The sequence below is a fragment of the Haliotis asinina genome, chromosome 14, assembly GCF_037392515.1.
Source record: "Haliotis asinina isolate JCU_RB_2024 chromosome 14, JCU_Hal_asi_v2, whole genome shotgun sequence".
In the NCBI taxonomy this organism is placed as follows: domain Eukaryota; kingdom Metazoa; phylum Mollusca; class Gastropoda; order Lepetellida; family Haliotidae; genus Haliotis; species Haliotis asinina.
Genome location: NC_090293.1, coordinates 8,773,533 through 8,798,734, shown reverse-complemented (window position 1 = coordinate 8,798,734; position 25,202 = coordinate 8,773,533). Strand labels below are relative to the sequence as shown.

Sequence of the window (25,202 nt, the reverse complement as noted above, 5' to 3'; positions counted from 1 at the left end):
AGAAAAATGTCAGTGTCAGTGTTGCATTTTGTAAGCATTGTGAAGCTGTCGAGGGTGATAAAATTATACAACCGGACACTTTATCTCTATCCAATGTCTCTGTACATCCTCAGACATGTAACATAATTAACACCAATATCGGGTAAAGCATCTATATATAGTGTGTACTATTTTGTACTGTAGGTCGAATGGCCTTATACGCAAATCTATCTACTATATCCGGTTTGCACTGTATGAGATCATACACTGCGTTAATGAGGTCAATTTGTCAGTCCCTCCTCGGTAGACCTTCTCCTTTATAGAGTCCAATATGGCATTGCAATTTTGAACAGCCTGTTTTGAATTTGACAATACTCGCGTGGTTTACACGCCATCTCTTAAATATTTTGTATCCTAGTTTATGATACTCTAGGTTTATTCTGTGATTTTTTAAAATATATTTACTTCCTCTACCGCTGAGAGAATGCTTGTCAAAAACCGGTTCACTTGTTTTGGGACACCCGATACATATGATATCATCGACCGCGTACAATCGACTCTGCTTTGGGTCAATGTTTTTTATGGATAGAGAAAGATGTTTTTTGCTGATATTTCTGCTGGTATTTTCATTATTTACAACAGGTAATTGTTGAAAGTTAATCGCTGGGGCAACGGCAGCATAGAACATCATCTTTTTCAGGAGCTGGGAGTAAGCAGGGCGAGAATACGCCTCCGATAACTGGACAACGTTGGGTAATCTAGGGCATTTCATTCCTGAAACAATAGTGTACACACACGCACACGCACACGCACACGCACACGCACACGCACACGCACACACAAAGGGGAGACTACAAATTATGCACAATGTAGCATATATGGCAAATGAAAGCGTTTGTTTTGTGCAACCCCGTGAACATGCAGTGGCGTAACTAGTCACCAGTAAAGTTTCTTGTCAGATTGTTTGATTTCAGACAGCCATTGTCTCTTGGTAGAGGCGACAGGGAGCAGCGGTCAGGTTCGTTGTACGTCATTGTATTCGATCTGCATAGATAGATTCCCAGTCACTGGATTGTTTGATCCTGCCTGTTGACACTCCCGTCACGCAGCTGGAACATTTGGCTAAGACAGACGTGAAACAATCACACAAACAAACACACAAAATGGTAACAGAATCCTATTCTGCAACATACCTCTATCCAAACCCTCCTACAAGGTTGTAAGCAACCCCAGCCAAGCAAAGAGGTATTAACAAGACTATATCTACAGGGCGGGTACACTCCGAAATGAAATGCAACACATGCACTAATCTTTTACCATGTATATCTGATGTGTGACACGCTAGTAATATACATTCTGACATGGACACTCACACAACACATCGCAGAGATAAGACACGTTCTCATGATTGTGGCTCTAAGAGGACAGGTCATGTATGGTTTGCTATGATTATCCCCCTGTATCTGTGTTCCATCAGCTGTACATACGGATCTGTTAATACCATGTGACTTGATCCTTGCAAGGTATACCGATTTCCTTGCGACTGATTGTTAAAGCATTTCAATACAGAATGTTAAAAATGTTGTGTTGCCTATTACCAATGTGACCTCACTTAACCTGACACGTTTTTCTGCTTTTCGATTCGAGAACAGAAGGCATAATTAGTTTGATCATTGTCTTTTTATGTTACCCACGACCAACCTTTCACAAAATAACAACACAACTTCAGAATTCAAGTAGGGGATAATTCTCAAAGTCAGTTGGTTAAATGTGTTATGAATATTCTCTGGCCACTACAAATGCTTTATAAAGAGAACCTGAGAAATAAATAAACATATTTTTTAATATACTAAATAGCTTTAACTGTCCTAAATATATTTTTATATATTTACATCTAATAACGACCGTATTACTTGATTCGCCAGTAGACAATCCTATTACCATGATATAAAACGATTAAGGTAATGTTGACAAGCAGTTGCAGTAAGAGAGGGAAAAATATAAGAATCCCATTCAAATGTCATTATGATTTTATCAAAAGTGTATGATGTACTTAGTCTCACAGTCCATGAACCACAGCCTGTCTAGAACTCGCCTCAGAAACGGATGGTAGGAGTCTTTCATATTCTTCTGTACAGTGTAACCTTCTGTACACTGTAAAACACATTCGTCAAAGATTGAGTGAGATCAGTTTTCCGCCACTTTTATCAATATTCCAGCAATGTAACGGCGGGGGGTCACCTGAAATGGCCTTCAAATATTGTACCCATGTACGGAATCGAACCCGGGTCATCGGCGTGACGCTTTAACCACTGGGCTATCTCAACGCCACCATACGTCAAAGAAAACAAAATTAATAACTATTCATTCAATGCATCAAATAAATACGTTGTAAATAAGTAACAGGTAGGTTACATATACCGTCCAGACGTGGCAGGAACCAGGGTAGTCAGACGCACAGTAGTATTATGCCCCCTGCCTGCACTAGATATAATCCCGTGACCTATCTGGAGAGCACAATCACACACTCAGTTGGACCGGCAAAAAAGGCGGGTTGTACAGAGCATCGGATAATTCAATGTCTCCATGCGTAAATACTTTTCAAACAATACCATACATTATAACTGGCTTATATCGTGAGATTAATGCTCCATGGTTTTGTTCTTGGTAAAAAAAGGGAAAAGAAAACATATTCTGTATTTATGTGTGCATGGATATAAATAGGTTTATTATCTTCAGTGTAAAATAATTATATATTGTACATGTAGTGTTATCAAAATAATATTCACACTTTCATGATAAAGTCCCTCATTGTAGATTGGCGTTTCTTCATTTTTGTTTCTTTGGTGGTGGAGTTTCCATTTTGCATTGGTAATCGTCTACAGTGTGGCTAGCTGTTTAATGCTGACAGTGACAACTCAAGCTGACACCACTGACTCATTGGTTATTGATCACACCAAATTAATTTATCCCTTTTCACAGCTCATTCATCCAGATAGATAGAGTCACTGGGACCAGAGAATGGTGTTGGAATTCGGAATGCACAAATTTCGAATACAATTCAATGTTTGAATGTAATTCAATGTTTGAATGATGATAATATAAAAGAGAATTGACGGGAACCGAAAATATGTCCGAATTCACAGACTGTAGTTGTTGACAGTTTGGCATCGGCGTCGAAATTTGGAAAAGAGCGGGCTACGTTTACATAATGAATGCAAACTTTAAGAAGCCGAACTTCTTTTCTTCATCCTCATCCTCAGAAGCCGAGTTCTACCCCTTTAAGGACAGATGACTTGTGTTACATAAGCATCTCTGTTTTGTAGTGCGACGGTGTGTATGTGTATGTTTGTTTTGAATATATTCCAGCTATATTACGGCTTTCTGTAAATAAAAGAATTTCAGTCTCACTATTTGGGTCACTAACATCATGAGCATCCTTTTATGCAATTTCGATGTTTCAATCGAGTTTTAGGTATGTCATCACTGTATAGAGCCAAGAGGTAGCTAGAGTTATCTCCCTTCCTTCGCACATGGCCGTCACCCTCGGAGTCCGATACCTGCCTGATGTATATGAAGTGTATTCTTTCATGCTTCATCAATTTGTACGTATCCACTGAAACAGCAACTTCCGACTTTGGTAAAATCTTTCGTAGTGTTTGTCTCCAGACTAAATACTATAAAACCTATCTTAATTTTGTTTTGAAGAGCGTACGTGTGTGTGCGTGTGTGTATTGGGGACAGGGTGGGATGGTCATCTCATCTAGTCCTATATAAGGGTGTGGCTATTTTTTATCCAGGATAAGGATCGACTGTAGGTCAATAGGAAACGAAAAAGAAAAACCTCAGTCTGAAGCAGACCTTCTGAGTGACAAGTTGACTACAACAGAATCTCTGGAGAGTCCCCCGACTCTAGAACAGACACCGTCTCAACGTCAACTCCTTCAAGTTGAAACCGATTCGGACACGAGCCACGCGGGGTCGTTTACTATGGCCACATGTACAGACTGCGGGGTGTTAATAGATAACGCACACGGTCTACAGCGACATATAACACATTGGTGTCCAGCAACTGTGCTGAAAGTAAAGAGAAAACGCCCCGTGTAAGAGGACAGTGAGGATGATATTAACCTACCCACCCGGACAGGTGGCGGTACAAAACATCCACGTGGGAATCTGACATTCTGTGATATGGAAGCCGACGGAGAGGCAAACTGTGGGCTTACAACGCTTCTGGAACTGGGTGTATGGCATTTATCGTGACAAGATGAAACTGAAGAGATACAGTACAAGCAGAGAGGAAGAAGACAAATCAAACAGACGTGGAAAAATTAATATGCCGGTTGTCTCATCTCCGCGATGGAATATACCCACTACTTTAAACAGGCATTTAAACAGGCATTTTATACATTCTGGAAGATATGAGTCCTTCCGCGGGACAGTCCGTTCTCAAACATATAATCAAACTCCTCCTGAAGCCGAAATGAAAGCCGTTCTTAGTTGTATATATAGATATGCCGAAAATAAAAAGTGACACGGAATTTGTCACGGCTCTTGATGTCGTTGAGGATGATGATGGTGAGGATGATGGTGGTGAGGATGATGATGGTGGTGAGGAGGATGACGGTGGTGAGGATGACGGTGGTGAGGATGACGGTGGTGAGGATGATGGTGGTGAGGAGGATGATGGTGGTGAGGATGATGGTGGTGAGGATGACAGTGGTGAGGATGATGGTGGTGAGGATGACGGTGGTGAGGATGATGGTGGTGAGGATGACGGTGGTGAGGATGACGGTGGTGAGGATGACGGTGGTGAGGATGATGGTGGTGAGGAGGATGATGGTGGTGAGGATGACGGTGGTGAGGTTGACGGTGGTGAGGATGATGGTGGTGAGGATGATGATGGTGGTGAGGAGGATGATGGTGGTGAGGATGATGATGGTGGTGAGGAGGATGACGGTGGTGAGGATGACGGTGGTGAGGATGACGGTGGTGAGGATGATGGTGGTGAGGAGGATGATGGTGGTGAGGATGATGGTGGTGAGGATGACGGTGGTGAGGATGACGGTGGTGAGGATGATGGTGGTGAGGAGGATGATGGTGGTGAGGATGATGATGGTGGTGAGGAGGATGACGGTGGTGAGGATGACGGTGGTGAGGATGATGGTGGTGAGGAGGATGATGGTGGTGAGGATGATGGTGGTGAGGATGATGGTGGTGAGGATGACGGTGGTGAGGATGATGATGGTGGTGAGGATGATGATGGTGGTGAGGATGATGGTGGTGAGGAGGATGATGGTGGTGAGGATGATGGTGGTGAGGATGACGGTGGTGAGGATGACGGTGGTGAGGATGATGGTGGTGAGGAGGATGATGGTGGTGAGGATGATGGTGGTGAGGATGATGGTGGTGAGGATGATGGTGGTGAGGATGACGGTGGTGAGGATGATGACGGTGGTGAGGATGATGATGGTGGTGAGGATGATGGTGGTGAGGAGGATGATGGTGGTGAGGATGATGGTGGTGAGGATGACGGTGGTGAGGATGACGGTGGTGAGGATGATGGTGGTGAGGAGGATGATGGTGGTGAGGATGATGATGGTGGTGAGGATGATGATCATGAGCAGAACTATTAGGCATAAATGCCCGTGTTCAAGACATCTGAAACAGTGTTGGTATCTAAGGATGCCGGTTGAACCCACGTCCATATTGATTCAGATCTTGAAAACAACTCGTAAACTGAGACGCAGGACCGATAAGAAAGGTTCATTTTCCATCAGGGTGAAGGGACTTGTGAACCTGGGACCCTCTTGACGGAAATCACTAAACGCCGTAACCTTGAATAAGAAATAGCCACAAGTAGATGAGTTGACCATCCCACTCTGTTCACATGTGTGCCTATACGGGAAAGAAGTGAAATCAACGTGTTACCATACAAACATGAACTGCAAAAATGTTGGAGAAACGAGCCTTGAAGTAGCAGCATAGAACAGCTGAACTAGGACTGTTTCATTTAAATCCTATTGAAACCTGTTTATCACACGGAGATTTCCGCTGGCATCAGAGCTTTGTATAACCAATTTGACCTATTTGAATCAATTAATTTTTTGTACATGAATGATTTTATCGTTTTATTCTCTGTATATTCATCTTGTTTGTGTGGACTGGTGTTGGAAATCATGCAGTGGATGTTCACAAGTTTCACCTTTGAATAAGATTTGTGTTATTTCATCATTTTATAGTCCCGTGAAGGTCCGTGTTAGACCTGGCCTTAGTACACCATGCTTGTCAGAAGGGGCGACTGGCGGAATCCAACGCTCAGGCTTGCTGACATGGTTGACACGTGCCATCGGCTCCATTTGGCACACATCGATGTTCATGCTGTTGATCATTGGATGTTGTAGACCACACTCGATTATTTACAGACCGCCATCCTACAGCTGGAATATTGCTGAGTGCGCCCTAAAACTAAACTCACTCACAATATGTACAGTTCCTACGAAGACATCGACACAAACTTTACAGTTCCAACTTCACATGAACCGCCCATTCAAACCAATCTGAAAGAAATGTATGCATTTTAACTGTGAGGTTAAAGGCGTCTTTTACCTGAATTTACTTCTACAGGGACGAATGCACTCTATACAAACGCTACCCCTCCTGTTGTAATTGTTGACAGTTCGATGGTCAGAAAATGTGTTACGTTGACAATAGGTATCTGTCCGGGCGAGTTCAGTCATCAGAAATCTAGTATTAATTAATTAATTAATTAATAAGTAATTAATTAAATATGAATTGCTAACCAAACTGATATTATTATTTCATGAATTAATTAATTAATCTTTTGAGAGGTGTCATGCATTCATGTTAAGATATACGTATAAAATCTACTCGCAATGCATTCCTACATTACCAGTATTCATTCATATCTATTAAATAACGGTTACATTAAATATACACACAACAACAAAGCAAAGGTTTGATGAAAGGAACACTAATGACTTCTCTCAAATAACTCCCTTTCCAAAGATCAAATGTACAATGCATCTTCCTTAAAAGATCATAAATACGGTGCACTGGTGACACACGTTATGATTGGGAAGTTTCACCGGCAGGCGAGGCCGGTAAATGTTGACATTATTAGGCCGGTGAATGTTGACATTATTAGGTCGGTATGTTGACATTATTAGGCCGGTATGTTGACATTATTAGGTGGGTATGCTGACATTGTTAGGCCTGTATGTTGACGTTATTAGGTCGGTATGCTGACATTGTTAGGCCTGTATGTTGACGTTATTAGGTCGGTATGCTGACATTGTTAGGCCTGTATGTTGACGTTATTAGGTCGGTATGCTGACATTGTTAGGCCTGTATGCTGACATTATTAGGTCGGTATGCTGACATTATTAGGCCTGTATGTTGACGTTATTAGGTCGGTATACTGACATTGTTAGGCCTGTATGTTGACGTTATTAGGTCGGTATGCTGACATTGTTAGGCCTGTATGTTGACGTTATTAGGTCGGTATGCTGACATTGTTAGGCCTGTATGTTCACGTTATTAGGTCGGTATGCTGACATTGTTAGGCCTGTATGCTGACATTATTAGGTCGGTATGCTGACATTATTAGGCCTGTATGTTGACGTTATTAGGTCGGTATGCTGACATTGTTAGGCCTGTATGTTGACATTATTAGGTCGGTATGCTGACATTGTTAGGCCTGTATGTTGACGTTATTAGGTCGGTATGCTGACATTGTTAGGCCTGTATGCTGACATTATTAGGTCGGTATGCTGACATTGTTAGGCCTGTATGTTGACGTTATTAGGTCGGTATGCTGACATTGTTAGGCCTGTATGCTGACATTATTAGGTCGGTATGCTGACATTGTTAGGCCTGTATGTTGACGTTATTAGGTCGGTATGCTGACATTGTTAGGCCTGTATGTTGACGTTATTAGGTCGGTATGCTGACATTGTTAGGCCTGTATGTTGACATTATTAGGTCGGTATGCTGACATTATTAGGCCGGTATGTTGACGTTATTAGGTCGGTATGCTGACATTGTTAGGCCTGTATGTTGACGTTATTAGGTCGGTATGCTGACATTGTTAGGCCTGTATGTTGACGTTATTAGGTCGGTATGCTGACATTGTTAGGCCTGTATGTTGACGTTATTAGGTCGGTATGCTGACATTGTTAGGCCTGTATGTTGACGTTATTAGGTCGGTATGCTGACATTGTTAGGCCTGTATGTTGACGTTATTATGGGCGATCAGTCTCTTATATCTGCTACACACAGGATGATATCCCCGTATAACCTTGGATACTTGAGCCTTCCAGAGAAGTGGATTATTCACAAGTTGATCTTGACTTATTCATTTCTGAGGAGACTGTCCTGGTTTCCTGGCGACATAAACTCAGAACCGACTGAGAGAAAGTCTACTATACAGTACTAAGTTGTCCCGCTGCTTGTGTATTTCTGAAAGTTGACAAACGACTGTGAGACGGGCTAGATTGCATACTATAAACAGTCTGAAGAGAAATAGTTTAGATAAACTTCATCTAAGGATGTGAAACGGATGACTATAGCACAACTTAAGGTATAGGGTCATACTATAGAAGTCACTGTATCACTTTCTGGATACGTTTAAACAGCTTAGGTGACATGGGTTCAAGCAAACTATCTTGGTTGGCGGTAAGATAGGGTAACACCATTATGTTCTTACGTACACCCCGCATTCGTTATGTGCATGAATGGACATGGTTTGGATGGCTGACAACCATGTCTGACAGCCGACATCTACACGATGTGCACACATACACGCACGCACACGCACATACACACACGCGGCCTTTTTTGTCTACTGTGTTATGTTACGCCAGCAGACCTAACTACAAGAATGCATGCACCATGTTAGTTTACGTGTCGTAAAACCAAACCTTTAAAATCAAAATTTACTTCTCAAAAAAGTATATTTGAATGACTATTAAGATTAGCATGAACCATGTCTGTATCATTTAAACACAACATCGGGTTCAACTGTCCACCATTTTTCTAGTTTTACTCTTGTACAGGATACGCTCAGTAGGAAATAGATTCAGCTACACCTACATATCTTGTACATAACCAGCCGCATGAATAATGTCGACAACACCCTTCTCTCTTTGTGCTATGACGTACTTTCAACCTTCCCCAACAAACCTAGGGTCATACTGTTACAATGCTACATGACTAATACGTTTTCTAAATCACACAGAGATGTTTCTATCAATTATTATTTTGTATTTCGAACCGTGTATTTTTCAACCATTACGCTCTGAATGCAGTCCTGAAGTAAAATTAAAAATTAAAAAAATAAAACCCGTATACATCATGTTAGGTTACATGGATCTAAATCAAACTTTTCATCAGGGGAAAAGGTGAACATAAGCTAAGTCCATAAACGCTGGGTCGGGACAGGGAGCGTATGTACGAAATTTATTTAACTAGCAGTAGTACACATTTTTCCTGACTTGGACATTCCGACGCATATACCCAGTGTCAACACGACCTGTGTCTATTGTGGTATGATGTACTTTCGACTCATACCCTGTGTTCATCAAAGCAGGTCACACGCTATGTCAAACAAGAGCTATTTGAAACGACGGGGGCACGTGAGTTGTCAAGCGCGCTCAGTTCAAACTGGGCTAAGTACTGTCTATCAGTCTGTTCAGGTAGCACGTTATGCATAGCTCTCTATTCATTACACTTCTCGCCTAATAAAGAGTAGTCTTCAAGATTTCATGATCGCATTTAAACATCCGCCTCTCCTTGCCATTTCCTGGTCTGTGACGTCATGCCTATATTAACATGTTCATGCCTTTTCCTGTATACATTCTTTTCGCTCCGATTGTTAATATCTAATATATCATTTGTATTTCACGATTATTTGCATAGGTATGCCAAGTCCATTTATTATGTCCGTCGTCGTGATATTCCTGAAATATAAATTGTGTTGAAAGTGGCGTAAAACAATACCCTCTCACTCACACAGTCTTTGAACCTTAATGGTATATTTTATGAGCGCACACCCAAGCAACGTCATTACATACAGCGGAAAGAATCTGTAGATGAAACCGCTCCTGTTAATAATGTTGTATTTTTACTTTTGTGTGGTGCACGTGGTGGTGGATACGCCAACATCTGGTATCATAACTTTTGCATATTAGTAATTCGCAAACATATGTCATGATATAGTCGCAACCTCGCAATGTGGCAACTATTTCACATGACAATGATTTTTTTAGAGGTTTTGCTCCTTTAATTTCAATGATCCACCCTCGACCTGAGTTAAAGAGGGATTTCAGTGAATTATTTAACCGTTTACAACATCTTGCTCTCCGATCGTGCACTATATATATACTTCCCTTTACAGTAAAAGATTTGTACGTTTCAGTAGCGTGCATGTTCATCCTTTTAAGTGTTAAACATCCGGGAACTCGAATGCTGCACACAAAACTTTCCTGTGTGAGAGATCGTTTCTGGTGAATTATATTAGCTCTGTAGCTAATCTCTTATTTCCTAAACTGGGTATACATTTTGTGGAAATTCAAGTTTATAATATTTACACTTGATAACGCCGGAACATAGATTAGTAGTTTCATCAACGTTAGATGGGATGGAGTCTTGGTTGATGCATGTTATTGTATCCCAGCAGCGTAAAATGATGTACCTGTTATCAGCGGATTGTCTAGTCCAGTAACAAACCGCCTCCGTGCTGTTGTATTATTTCTCAATACGGCGTTTAGCAACACACATACATGACTTCGGACAGATAAAATCATACCGCCCAGTGGTTGATATTACGCGCAGCGCATACTATAAGACGCGGAGACTGACGACTCGATTCAACCCGAGAGGATCAGAGTTAAGACTGATCTTCAGCAACCCAAGTTTGTCACAAGAGACGACTAAAGGGACAGGTTGGTCAGACTTGCTGACTTGGTTGACACATATCATCGTATCCCAATATTTCGATCCTCATGCTGTTGATCACTGGACTGGAATGTTGCTGAGTGCGGCGTTAAACAGCCAGCCAAGAGAAAGAGAAGCAAGAGAATCACGTCTCGATTCAGTTACTCAGTACATTGGCATTCACTCAAATAAGACGCTGAGGCTGTTAGTCTGGACTTATAGTGGGTTATCGCTGGTATCACCAAAGCCGCTGATGGGATCATGTTTGTTTCGAGGGACTGGTGCATGTCGGCAACATATAATGCACTGCAGCAGGTATTTACATGTATCATAATTGTTCACTGGCCGTGAGGATGGGACTGGATGTGCTGGTGTTTGAGGGAGGTTGTGCGTGGGGGGAGAGAGAAGGGGCATAGGTTGATGTACCTTTGCAGAAACAAACATCGAGGGTACATCAACCACCTTCGGACTCAGGGTACCTAAACAAAGATCGAGGGTACATCAACCCATGAGTGAACAACGTATTTATCTTACAGAACTCTTTAATGTTAATTTTGAACTGTTTGAAGCATGTGTGAATCAAACGATTCGAATCTTGCATCTTGCTGTTTTTCCCAGTAAAGTCGCCGTGGTGTAATTCGTATTCTTTATATATCACAGGAACTACATTTGAACCTTTTGTAAAAATTTATGTTAGTGGAATGCGAGGAAAATCTTTAATAGCCATCGCTAGATTTGTCCCTGCCAGCGATTTGCATTCGGAAGTGATCGGTAACTTCCGTGGATCACGAGTGATTCAATGTAATTCGAGATAAGGAAGTACTACCATGAAGTACCGAATGAGTTACCATTAGTAGCATGGTATAGCTCGCTTGTATGTGAGCTACACTGAAAATAACAGAAAAGTGGTTAGCCATGAAGAAAACGACCATTTATGTTTGAGGTAAGTTAAATGGTTTTATGCATTCCAGAATGAAACCTACCTCAGGACAGGAAATATAACCCTAACAATACCGCAATAATGTGTTGTCTGAGGGAAGCCAAAAATATGGCCCTGGTTCATGAATATATATTTGTAAACAAAACAGAATATGTAGAATTGTAAAAGTGTTTATTACAAAATAATTTTCTAATAATTGTTTGGTAGTGTATTATATCATATGCAATGTGACTTTTGTAACGAAGACTCAAGATGTACACACTTAAAGCGGAATTCAAAAGATCAGTTTAAGGAAGACTCGATATATAATATATGGACAATATACTAGCAAACATAACATACTGGGCTGCCTGAGACAATAAATACAGGAAATGTCGCCAACAGGAAAATTATTAATGATTACTAACATGAAAATTGTGTTATTGATAATAACGTACATTAGCTTTCTGTGACAGAGACAGGTTTAAATTTTCGCACATAACACACACGTTTAGGATGTTTTCATGGTGTGATTCTAAATTATATTCTAGATGGTGATTTGTTGGTAGTCCACACCACGTCACTACCCACAAGTGATGTAAACTGCATTCATTTCTTTTTGCACTTTAGTTTCCGTCTCCAATATTTCTCGATGACCGCTTGATATTTACCTAACGATTATCGATCTGTATGGTCTATATCGATAACCAGCTTGGCCTAAAAATTTATCACAGCATTCTAGTATGTCAACTTGCATTGAGAACCGGGTAACCTCCTCTTGTGCATAGTGATCACCACCATCAAACGATGACTAAATCCTCTTCAAGTAGGGGCAGAATGTATGTCCTTTGCGATAATCACTCTATATGATGTGTACCTGTGTGAAGAATACGACTCGCGTGTTACGCGTGGCTAACATTGTTTCTGCACTTGATAATACTGGATCTGTGGCATGGGAGAAGCTGATTACGGTTCTTGGATTACAGCATTACCATTTTCCTTAAGAGATTTAGTAGACTAGATGTTGAGTACTCGATGCTTTTGCTGTTCAGCAGCTACGTTGATATTCCTGATCCGTCCTAATCTTATCTGCTTGAACTGTTAAAGAACGCCTGCGCATGCTTTGACATGCAAAGTAGCCCAGTGATTAATCCATCCGGTTATCTCACCGAAGACCCAGGTTCGAGTACCCGCAGATAATATGTACAACGTGTACACCCCAGGTTTGGTACAACTGTGGGAAAACTACTTCCACATGCATATAACACATCGTACTCGCGCCAAAGCCTCGTATCTCCCTACTTCCGAGAATGTGTAAAAGTGAGTGGAGCTTTACACCGCACTCACCAATAATCTATCTATATGTCGGAAACGTGGAAAAGACGTGTGAACGTTTTGAAGATATATGGCTTATAAAAGATGTGTGATATTAGGTTAGGCTATCGTGATGAGCCTGTAAGAGATACGTGTTTCGAGCAGAAAGTGTTATTGCACATAGCATGTCACAGCACATTCAGTTAAATTCAGCTGACCATCATAAACATTCGCACTGTCATGAAAATATATAACATCGTCAATACAAAAATCATTCGAACAAATTTTAACTTTCATTACGCTGTAAACACCGCAATTTCTCTCACAATCAGCCAAGGTTCCTGATGCTGTGTAATCTTGATCCTCAAACACATGGCCTTGAACTGGATACTTTCTTCAAGGGCATCAGCGTCAATTCGTCCATCTTTAAATTCACCGATCATGATATCGTTCACGCACTGTATATTGACCTCGGTTTTCAGTAAGGTCAAACTGACCTCTAAGTGACCGCTGAGCAGTCTGTCCTCCGGGTGACCTACTGACCCAGTATCTACAATAACCCTTCGCAGTCGATGTGGTTCCTGGAAAACGACGGTGAAACTATCGCCATCACTCGGAGAACCATGTGTCCAAAAATAGCCTTCCGTTTTCTCATAAGCTAGACGCGGAATAAATGTCAAGAATACTTTCATAGACGTAAAAACCTCAGCTGGGGGATTATCCCCGTGGTATTTTTTAGTCATCTGGTCAAAAAATCTGTCTTTAAGGGGTTGGATTTTGCCTGGGTAGGAGGAGTGAATACCTTGGTGCTGAAACAAAGTTGGTTTGCGCATACGCTGCACCATCTGTGTGTTCAGCATATTGAAATACAAATATGTATAATCCACCGGCTGTTCTTCATAAAATAATTTCAACAATGCTGCTAGCTTTTGTAAGTCGGTATTCTTGTATAACTTCCCGATAAATCCAAGTTCTGAAAATTCCAAACAGGTCCACATGTCCTGTTGTTCAGCGATGTACTGTTTAACAAAGCCGATGTATCCGTCCACCGTTATGACGTCGTCTTCGATTTGCATATAATACTTTGAAATATTTAAACTGTATTCAAACATAAATGCATAATCGAAATTTTGTTTTGCTCGCCATTGAATATAATGTTCAGGTTGACCATACGTGAACTTTGTAATGGTCATGTTTGGGTAATAGTCAAGCGGGGCTTGGATGACATGAAGCATCCCTTCGTCAATGGTGTCACTGAAGTTGCGTCTAATGTCTCTCGCCAGGTTTGCTTTTATCCTCGGATCCGTATCGGCCAAAAACACAAGAATCAGAACTTCTTTCCGTTCCTCCGGAGACATATTGGATATCAGTGATTTTATAGTAAGATCATAATATGACGCCCCCTTGCGTTGAATTGTGGGAATTCCTATTGTTAAAAACACTGAAAAAGAGGGTAGAATAGAATTAGTGCTGAAAAATACAAAAATGGTGTTTATGAAATGAATGCATTCACGAGTATTGTATGTTGTAGCGGAGGGGTAGGTTAGTGGTTAAAGCGTTCGCTCGTCACGCCGCAGACCCGGGTTCGTTCTCCACATAGGTACAACGTGTGAAGCCCATCTCAGGTGTCCCCCGTCGTGATATTGCCGGGATATTGCTTGGATATTGCTAAAAGCGGCGTGAAGCTGAATTCACTCTCTGTATTGTGTGTAGCGACGTGCATTCTTGCAGCGGGTCGGTAGTCGTGTCTACATGTACTTCTTGCGGATATACGGTCCCATCCCAATGTAACAACATGCGGAGTTTGTCATGGATACCAAGTACAACTGATATCAATCCACCAAGAGCTTGTTCAATGCCGACCCCTGAAGATCAGGGCTAGAAATTATCTTCAGTAACCCATGCTTGTCGTAAGAAACGACTAAGGGGATCGAGTGGTCCGGCTCGCTGACTTGGTTGACACATGTCACCGTATCCAGTTGCGTAGATCGATGCTCGTGCTGTTGATCACTTGATTGTCTGGACAAGACTCGACTATTGACAGGCCGTCATTAAATAGCTGGAATACTGCTGAGTGCGGCGTAAAACTGAACACATTCAGTCACATCACCGGGATCGAACACCAGATCTTCCGCTGTCCGATACACGATTGCAACAACACAAATATACTTATTACCTCTGGGAACCATCGATGTTGATGAGCCAAACGTTTGTATGAAAGACAAACAAACCATTCCATATTTACTGGAGGCTGATGTGAAATAAATGGCTACCGTTACTCCATGTATTTAAAATAAGTACGGGATCAGGGTCAGGGTGCGATCATGCAGCGGAAAATGAAAGAAAGCAGGTTAATGACTGCATTAACGACACTCCACGCCATAGGTTAGAATGACCGACATATGACGATAGTGGGTACTCCGGTCCCACTGGTACCCAACAAAAGACCGACCAACGGAGACCAGCTTTTGAGAACCTAGACGTACTGCGTGTGTCATCGTCTCCATCAGTCTGACTGACGATGACAGCAACGACATCCTTTGTTTGTATGCAAGATTATGATATCTGACTGACATCTGTCATACATTTAAGTATCACTGCTCACCGTTTTCGCGTGTCGGTACAGGAAACATGAGAGGGTTATGCTGTGGCTGGGTGTCGGTCACAGGAGACGTCCCACAGGAACAGTCCTGGAATAAAGCATTAGTGCAATACTTTTGCAAACACATAGTAAAGGGAACCAGCTCAAGATCTGAGTTTTTGTCTCCAAACTTCAAATATCTATATTTTCCAGTTTCCTGTTATAAGTGAGTGAGTTTAGTTTTACGCCTCACTCAGCAATATTCCAGCTACACGGTGGTGATCTGTAAATAATCGAGTTTGGACCAGACAATACAGTGATCAACAGCATGAGCATCGATCTCTTCGAGGCTGACATCCATATCTAATATGTCATAGTCAAGGGACATAACTGTTACAGAGGTTGTTGTCTTAAGTTTACCAGATCAGAATCAGGATGTTTAGATCATTGAATCATTTAGCAGGAGTGACTGGCTGATTTTGTGTGAGGGTTTAGTGGTTCTTAAACTTATGGACAATCATTCATATCGCCATATTCTTTTCAGCATTCATGGTGTCTTTTTTGACATGATGACTGAATGTGACCAGGTGCATTTCAAGTGGCTGTTTGTTATTGCTGCTGCAAGGCTACACCCATATTACGTTACTTTACAAGTCAATGGGGCAATATTTGTTTTGTGTGACCATGATTCAGAAAGAACCTAGCATATTTCACCTTTACACAAAAGATTTACGATCATGTCACAGATGTGACAGTCATATTGATTCACTGAGCGCTGTTCTATTCCAGAACGATGTATACAATATCCTGTTATATTTGCGTAAAGATCTGCACAAAACACAAACCCATAGTTATAGTTTGAACACTGATAACATCTACAGACGTGCTTAGTGAAGCTATGTCACGTGTGTGTAAGTCGTCGTGCCTCTAGATACATATCAATGGCACTGTCACTTTTATGTCACATATCTTCATCTTATCCTAATCACATCAAACAGTTTCCCATTCCCCTTTTTATTCAAAATATATACAAATACGTATATATATGCTATTATATTTATGTCATGGATGATCGTTAGGGGATTATTAATGCATGTCGGTCTCATTTTCTGAACTTAAAGAGCAAATGCCCAGTCTGCGAAGTGTTGGCAAGGTTACGAGCCATCGTAAGTGTACAGCTTGTCGTAGGATTGCTGAAAATGCCGCGAACGCTTTGTGGATTGGACCTAGCATTTTCTGTTTGAAGGTTGATCTGAAAAGCGGACTGCTGGCATTTCTGATTTAACCAATAGACAGCATCAGGTGGCAAATCAATAGACAAGATCAGGTGGCGGGTGGCAACGCATGTACAATTACAAGTCAAGGACGAGGTTGAATATTTCCATTATAGGCGCATATCGAAAACACTGAATTCAACACCAGAGAATCAATATCGGTAAAGCAGGTTTGCACAGCTTGTGCGTAACCAAAGGGGGTGGCCTGTGCACAGAGCGTTTTACACACAGATGAATAACAGGGGTCATAATTGTACCATGTCAAAAGAAAACTGATCTCTTGCATCACGTGCAGTTAGTGCTACAGAGCATGCACATGCACATGCACATGCACATGCACATGCACAAAATCGGTTAAATCCAACGTAAATCTAACCCCAGTAAAAGTATGGTTGTTCCACTTCGTATATTCCCTTATACATTTCAACCGAAATATACATCCCCGACAATCTAAACATATAGGCGTTCGCCATCAGTGTTGGTAATAAGTATTTCGATTTCAGTTATATTCGTGTCCGGTACATTATTAACTCGAACTCGTGGTGATAAAGGTTACATCAAGCGTTGCTCTTATTCTCAACTCAACCTTGGATTGAGACGGTGGGGTAGCCTTGTGGTTAAAGCGTTCGCTCGTCACGCCGAAGACCCGGGTTCGATTCCCTACATGGGTACAATATGTGAAGGCCTTTTTCTGGTGTTCCCCGCCGTGATATTGCTGGAATATTGTAAAAAGCGGCGTAAAACTAAACTCACTCACTCAACCTTGGATTGACCAAATCAGTGACGTTTGTAAAACATCTGTGGGAGAAATCTATTTTTACGCGAGGTCACCTTACCAGGTGTACTACAACAAACCATAGGCAAAGTATATCGACCGGAACAGCTAGTGCACGAAGATCGACCTTGGCCATCAGGGCATGGTGACCCTCTTCAGTCCGATCACTCTGTAGTGCACAGTTACAATAGACAAATGGCTGGTTACTCCCAGTGTTACTACTCTTTAAGGGGAATCTCGCAGGACCAGTCTATAATAATTGCATGCCGGGATGTTGTGATCATTCATTGTTTGTTTTGATATTTGGAGATAACGACTCCACTCGGATTAAATCATTCAACAACCGGAGATTTCATCGGAACAGTTACTGGAGAGCACAATCACGGGTCGATAATCCAGCCACAGCTAGAATTAGTCTGATTCTTTTCTTCAATTTTAGACATCATCGTCGACTTAACGGAATGGCCGGAACCAAATACTATGTTTTTGATACATTTACATTGAGTTGTCATGTAGTGCAACACATTCATAAGAGGAATCTAAAGACTCTTTCAGGGCACTGGGGGTAAGGTCTAATAAAAGTAGTGCCATCAGCCTAAAGTAACAAAAACAGCCAGGTTTCATTTCCATTAGCTAATGCTAACTTATACCCATAAGACTTGGCATAGTTTGTGCTGCCTATAGTTTAAATTATTATATAGCATTATAATCTCTTAGTTGACTTATTATGCAGTGTACATATATATATGACATATCGTATAACCCAGTACATGTGTATACTTGTACTCTTCCACAACAATGTCCTATTTAATTAGGTGAATAAATCTTGCATGAATGCGGTACAGCTTTAACTGTGTATAAGTATTATTGCAACAGTCTACCAGATGGATGGGAGAGAGCAAGTAAATCAAACCACTCGACTGGAACTGGTCATGTATTAGATGGGTAGTCAAACTGGGAGTAGCAATAACTGGAATGAAATATATTAATATAATGTTTGCATGAAAAAGATTTACATTTATTTACATTTAAATTTCATTGTGGAGCGGTAACGTTAAAAAGACAAAAACGGTAGATGGCCAATTGTTGTTTTGATATCTCGTAGCGAAATGACCAGTGGCTGATTTCGGAATAATGTGTGTGCTTGCACGCATGTATGTATAAGTGAGTGAGTGAGTGAGTGTATTTGGGCATATGTATGTGTGTAATTGTGCATGTGTGCGTGCATCTCTGCGTGCGTGGTCAGGAAAACAGAATACATGTAAGTGTATATACGTGCGGTGTATGCTTGTGTGCGTGTGCGTGTGCGTGTGCGTGAGTGAGTGGGTGAATGGCGTCCTGCCAAATCTTGGATAAACAATCCAGTGATTTATACATGATGCTGTGTTTTCGTTGCTATCACCTAAGTCGCCCCTTCTGCCTTTATCCGACGTCAAGATGTGACACTAACTGGAATGGCCTTAAATTGCTGATTTTCTTTTAAAATGTTTGTTTATAAGATTCATCAATGGACTCGAACTGTGGACAAAAGATGTTGTCCAAAATATATATTTTTAGCTGTCAGAGAACAAAGAACTAATTGAGCATTGGACTCGAACTGTAGACAAAAGATGTTGTCCAAAATATATTTTTTTAGCTCTCAGAGAACAATGAGCTAAGAGCATTCACTTCAGTATTTCAGGAAGACCGTTTCCACAGATACGGGAATTTCGGACACTGTATTTGTGAGTGAATGAAACAGATGGTAATATTATCATTGATACCTTGACTGGGTCCGTCCCTTCCTCGCGGATTCCCATGATGTCTCTGTGACTACGTACACGTTCCACCTCCATACTCTTAACTGAAACAGTCAGTCTGAATTTAAAACATTTACAATATTTACATTATACACGTCATGCAAAATCAACATTACGTAAGAGCTGATTATTATTGTCACAGGTAATAAAATGAAGATGTCTCTCACCCATCCTGAGGAGAAAACAGAGATACAACAATAAGATACAAAGGATATAAGCGTTCCCTATTGGTGAGTGAGTGAGTTGGGTCTCAGTGAGTGTGTAAGTCTAGTTTTACGCGACATCCAGCAATATTCCAGTCATAGGATGGCAGTCAGTAAATGATCGAGTCCGGACCAAACCGGTGATCAAAATCATGAGCATCAATCTCTGCAATTGCTACATTTTGACTTGTGTCAACCAAGGCAGTGAGCCGGACCACTCGATCCTGTTAGTGGCCTCTTACGACAAAGCATGGGTTACTGAAGCCCTGTTCTAATCCGGATCCTCACGGGAGTGTTGGGTCTCAACAGGATGGTAGACAGAATACTAAGCGTCAGTTAAATGTTCGGGAAATGTTTGAGGTGATAGTGGTATTGGAGGTTTACAACTTTGGTTGAATTCTGATAAACATAAACAGAGCCAACATGGGTGGCAGTGAGTGAGTGAGTAAGGTTTTACGCCGCTTTTAGCAATACTCCCGCAATATGACGGTGGGGGACACCAGAATTGGCCTTCACACATCGTACCCATGTGGGGAATCGAACCCGGGTCTTCAGCATGAATTTAATAACATAGAAATTAATAACAGTTCGCAACAATATTTGCTGTTACTTACTTGCATGCCCATCACTGACAAGAAATTCTGCATAAACGTCCGTGTTGTTATGCGTGAATGTTGACATGTTAAAAATACGGGGCACACGTGTTACGGGCTGGTGGTGGATTGAAATATCTACACTATTCTCGGTGTTTTACTTTTTTATTTATTTCTATTTTTGTTTTTATTTTGCATTTTATCGTCCTTATAATATTTCTGTAATTGCTGACAAATCAGAAACAATCACCAGTGTCTTCAAAACTGGCATTTCATAAACTTCTAAATGTCTATAACGTAAGTGTACATTATAACACAAGATTAACAATGGTCACGTTAATTCCCATCTACGTCCTCTTTATATGTGTTCGGTGAATTAAACATATTGCTAGAGTACTACAAAGAAATATCACCAGTTGACATCAGTACCATCATCCGACACTTTTGATGTTTACTTTGTCTTCATATCGGGGAATATTTCCTAACACTGGCTGAAGGAACAGGGCCCCTCACCGGCCATTGAGCTGGCGCAGACCAGGACCCCGTCTCAAAGAGCGATCGTAGCGTTGCGACAGTCGTTAGTCTGTGTGAAAGTATAGGAGCTACGATCACGTTAACTCTACCATCGATTTGTGAAACGGAGCCCAGGATATGAAATATAAAAACTATGTGTGGAATCAATAATGTCACAAAACGGCTGGCGACAACATTGTTGATTGCATAATTGTCGATTTCAGACCACCTGTTGCAAACTGTTAATAGATCTAATGCGGCATATCAACTCGCAGTCTATGTTGATTGTTTGATTCTCTTCAAGAGTAAGAGGTGTACACGCCCAACAGGATTAGATCGATATGTTAGTCGACGTTAATGTCAAAAAACATATGTCATAATGCTCAGTTTTATATACCAATAGAGAGGTTTCAAACGTTGACCCCACTGAATTCCTGTTTAAATCGATTCCGCTGTATTTGTAAGCTTTTTGCGTGTTTGTTGCCAATATTTCAGCTACCTACCATGCAGTATACACGCACCGGAGTCTGATTTAAGTAATTTCAAAACATTAAACTATGTGAATAAAAACAACTGCTAGCAGAAAATGCAGAAATAGGTAATATAGATGTCTCATACGTTATTCCTACTAACTTCGTTATCGGATATGATGTCCGTATTGACAGGTGTCCGGATTAGCCGGGTATGAAGATTCCAATATAGTTATAATTAATCAGTTTAGTGTATATGACAAGGAATGCTTGTCGTAAATTGGACTGTTTCACAAAGATCGTTATTTTCATTTTGATTTCAAGTCGTATTCATCGATTAATGGACTTAACAAACGTTATGCTTCATGAAAAGATTTAATTTCACTAACGTGATAATGTAATCAAACCCAAACGCATTGCATATCGTTTATTATATCTTACAAAACATTCTGGAGCACAGATACACGAAACAGTTCCTCCTAAATGGGAAACTGAAATCTTGTTATATTTTTTAAATGCACGTTTCCTGTTACATTTATCAGTTACAGTTATAATCAAGCTATCCCTTTATATCATTAGACAGGAATATTGTAGCATACACGATGGCAACTTATTGAAGTGCGTATTCGACAACTCGAAATGAAGTTGAACGTGCTTCATTTCAACGGCCATCAGTATTATTTTTCGTCTTTTTTTTAAATTGACTTTCATGCTGTTGATCACTGGATTGTCGTGCCCAAGTCCGGAGTAAACTAAACCCACTGATGAGATATCTTAGACCTGTATTACTTCGGGATTTTCTCCCCCATTAATCTGACACCTAGATCTTTTGCTTGATAACGGTGTTAGAATCTAAATCGAAACGTCGCATCCACTGCAACAAAGAAGTTGACTATTTCATCCTCACCTAACGATGTATCTGAAATATTGTTTGAAGCACCTTAAACAGAACTCACTCTCTCACGCACTGTTTCCAACAATAGCAAACACAAAATGACAATATTTCCGGGCAAATGACACACGTAGCGTATAAGCAATTTATAACAATTTACTTAGGTTTGCCATGTAAAACCATCTATCTACTTGGAGGTTTATTTAATCCAATCTTCTCTTGTAATATCACCCAACTGGTTACGTAAAACTCATGTTTGAAATGGAAACAGATGTCATTGTTAAAAAACGAAATGATACACTTACACCGAACCAATGTTAAGGTGCTCGTATCTGTTTATACTGTTATATACTGAAGAACTGAAAATATCATTTTTACCTTAGTTATATTAAATTAAAAATTAAACTGTAATATCTCGTTGTCAGCACTTGAAGTAAAACGTGTACATAAGCGTTTCTCAATCTTAACTGAACCTAATTATTTTAACTCAAAATTACTCTGCTACTGTTTACATTTAACACACAGTTTCGGGCATGACTTTCGGGCATGTTTCAGGCAGTTATTTCAGTATTCAATTTAAATAAACAACGGTATCATTCGTTTTTCTGACAAGAGGTCCATGTAGAGAGGGATGTCAGTCTCTTCTCGTGTAGTCTGTCTCACAGTCCCTGAACCAAATTATTTTCACTTGCTCTCCCTGCAATGCTAAAGCCCTAAATGGAGCATCTATGACTTTCAAAGTTAATCCCTGGTGTCCTTGGGGTGCATTTTCAAATTTATATGTTTTCATTTGCTACAGCCAAATTTATATATATTCGGAGCCTTAGCATTACTGTACGCATGCGGAGAGTTTACGGAAATGAGTTTCCAGTTACGTGTAGACGGTGTCCCGTAAGTTATCCAGATTGTATGATATAATGTTCCGAGAGATATTGTTAGTGTTAGTTAGTTAGTTAGTTAGTGTTAGTGTACTTTTCTCAAAACAAAACCATGTCATCTCCTATAACTGTAAATTAGGACGGTCTGACCGGTTTGTGCCTTTCCCCATGTATCCGTGCTGTTAAAATGCAGGTTATTTTTTTAACTGGTCAATCGTACCAATTCTATTAGGATCTTGCGGGAGGCCCTTCGACTTGGGTTGTGACACCAAGCGTCAGACAGACATTGTTCAACAAAACACAGTCTCATCTGTTTGGAGATGTTAGCTTTAGTTCGCGGTGGGGTAGAATTGGGGTTAAAGAGTTCGGGTTCAGTTCTCTACATATACTAAATGTGGAAAGTCCGTTTCTGGTGTTGCTGGAATATAGCTAAAGGCGGCAAAACACTAAACACGATCACCCAGTTCAGCTAAACGCACATTCATGACCTTACACGGAATTGTCGTACATGTGTGACATTACGTTAGGACAACCATATTCGGTTGGTGCAACTTCGGAATTGATACTACCTGCACATTAACAACACGGACAATTCACTGGTTTCGATCAATTGGTGACACAATTTGAAGGGGCACAAGGTCTGACTGCAGAGACCCCATCGGGTCTCACTTCCATGTCAACGTTAACGTCAGACACGGCAAGTAAGGTGTAGACAGCGGTCCAGAAGAACACTTTCATAACATGCTATTTACAGCTGAGTCCCAGATTCATCTGGCCAGCTGCTGGAAATCGTGGAAGGATCTACAGACGTCCAGGAGAACGTTAAACCGGCGCTTGTGTTCCTTAACGTTACGTCGACAGTTTGGGTGCGGGAGTGTGACGTAATTGTATGGAACAGCATCACAATACTCGGAAATCATGGGTGTACAGTTACTGAGGTAACCAGATATCTATGGTCAGAAATACTCTAGTATTAATAGTTGCGTTCATTATAACACATTTGCATTCTAAACACATTGATTTCAAATCATTATTATGAACTTGCTATACATTTCAGTTTACTCCGGTAGTCTGAAGCAGGGACTTGACGTTACGCATCGTAGTGACGTTTTCGCATCGTCAACGTTTAAAACACACATATATCTTGTCAGTATGTGGATTTGAATAATTCCGGACAGGTTACTTTATTATTTGTGTTAAAGTATACTGGACAAAATAAGTTAGGCATATTGGTATTTTTATGACTGATATTTCGTCAGTATCCCATTGAATATATGCATCATTATTCATGATTTCAAAATTTACAAATATCTCTAGCTGTGTCCAGTATATAAAGACATGTAGTCTCTCCTTACTGAGTATAAGGGGCTCGTTACTGAGACAACACAAGCCACAGGCTTTACAAGTTACTGTGTATAATCATATTGCGCTGTAGTACTACCTGTTACCTCTGTCAGTAGAAAGAAAGTATTGAATATAAACTGAACAGCAAAATCTCATAAAAGTAGGCGTTTATGGCTTCTACTAAAAACTTGTCAAAAACAGTTGCGTTTCTTTTGCTGTTGAGTATGTGTGCATTTCCACTTACCTGAACAATATTCATGATGGAACTTAACGGTTGTATTCACATTTTGAACACTAAATACTTCAACAATTTGGAAGTTCTTCTCAAAAATACACGCAATGAGTTTATAACCTTTCCTTGTACAAAACAGAGTGAGTGAGTGAGTGAGACAAAGTTAGCATTTTCCCGTTTCGAAATAATAATCCTATCTCTAAAGAATATATACGAGGTGTCAAGGCATTGAAAACTTGCGAAGTAGGAAAAATAACTGACTCCCATACCCTATTCTTTCCGATAGTATTTCAAGCTCTATTAATTTTATCATTCTTCAAAGGACTGGGGTGTGAGTGGTTTGGGGGATGGATTTAACCCCATTCTCAGTCCACACACACTATACACGCTTATTACAAAGCATATGGAGATCAATAGACGCGGTGTGTTCGTGGCTTGTGGATAAATGTGCAGCATTACTTCATCATAACTACTGATGTG

The 25,202-nt window shown here is 40.7% G+C and overlaps 2 protein-coding genes across 6 annotated transcripts in view; one reads left to right on the top strand and one right to left on the bottom strand.

Moving 5' to 3' along the window:
• The first annotated feature begins 4,493 nt into the window (after nucleotides 1-4,493).
• On the top strand, nucleotides 4,494-9,070 carry LOC137262066 (sodium/potassium/calcium exchanger 1-like). Its single transcript, XM_067799852.1, has 2 exons — nucleotides 4,494-5,211; nucleotides 9,057-9,070. Exons 1-2 carry the CDS (start codon nucleotides 4,494-4,496, stop codon nucleotides 9,068-9,070), a joined length of 732 nt encoding a protein of 243 aa, XP_067655953.1.
• A 2,962-nt stretch (nucleotides 9,071-12,032) lies between these two features.
• LOC137261564 (alpha-1,6-mannosyl-glycoprotein 4-beta-N-acetylglucosaminyltransferase-like) overlaps nucleotides 12,033-25,202 on the bottom strand; it is a 38,680-nt gene continuing 25,510 nt past the window's right edge. For all 5 annotated transcript variants that reach the window (XM_067799332.1, XM_067799334.1, XM_067799330.1 and 2 more), the window contains 3 exons: nucleotides 19,562-19,641; nucleotides 15,774-15,858; nucleotides 12,033-14,609 (listed from right to left, as the gene is read on the bottom strand). In XM_067799332.1, the coding sequence (XP_067655433.1) occupies nucleotides 13,465-14,609; nucleotides 15,774-15,858; nucleotides 19,562-19,641 (1,310 nt within the window). In that variant the 3' untranslated portion in view covers nucleotides 12,033-13,464. The remainder of the gene's footprint in view (nucleotides 14,610-15,773; nucleotides 15,859-19,561; nucleotides 19,642-25,202) is intronic.

Excerpts from the sequence above, each read along its gene's own strand:
- LOC137262066 (XM_067799852.1), top strand. The coding sequence starts at position 4,494 with ATGCCGAAAATAAAAAGTGACACGGAATTTGTCACGGCTCTTGATGTC.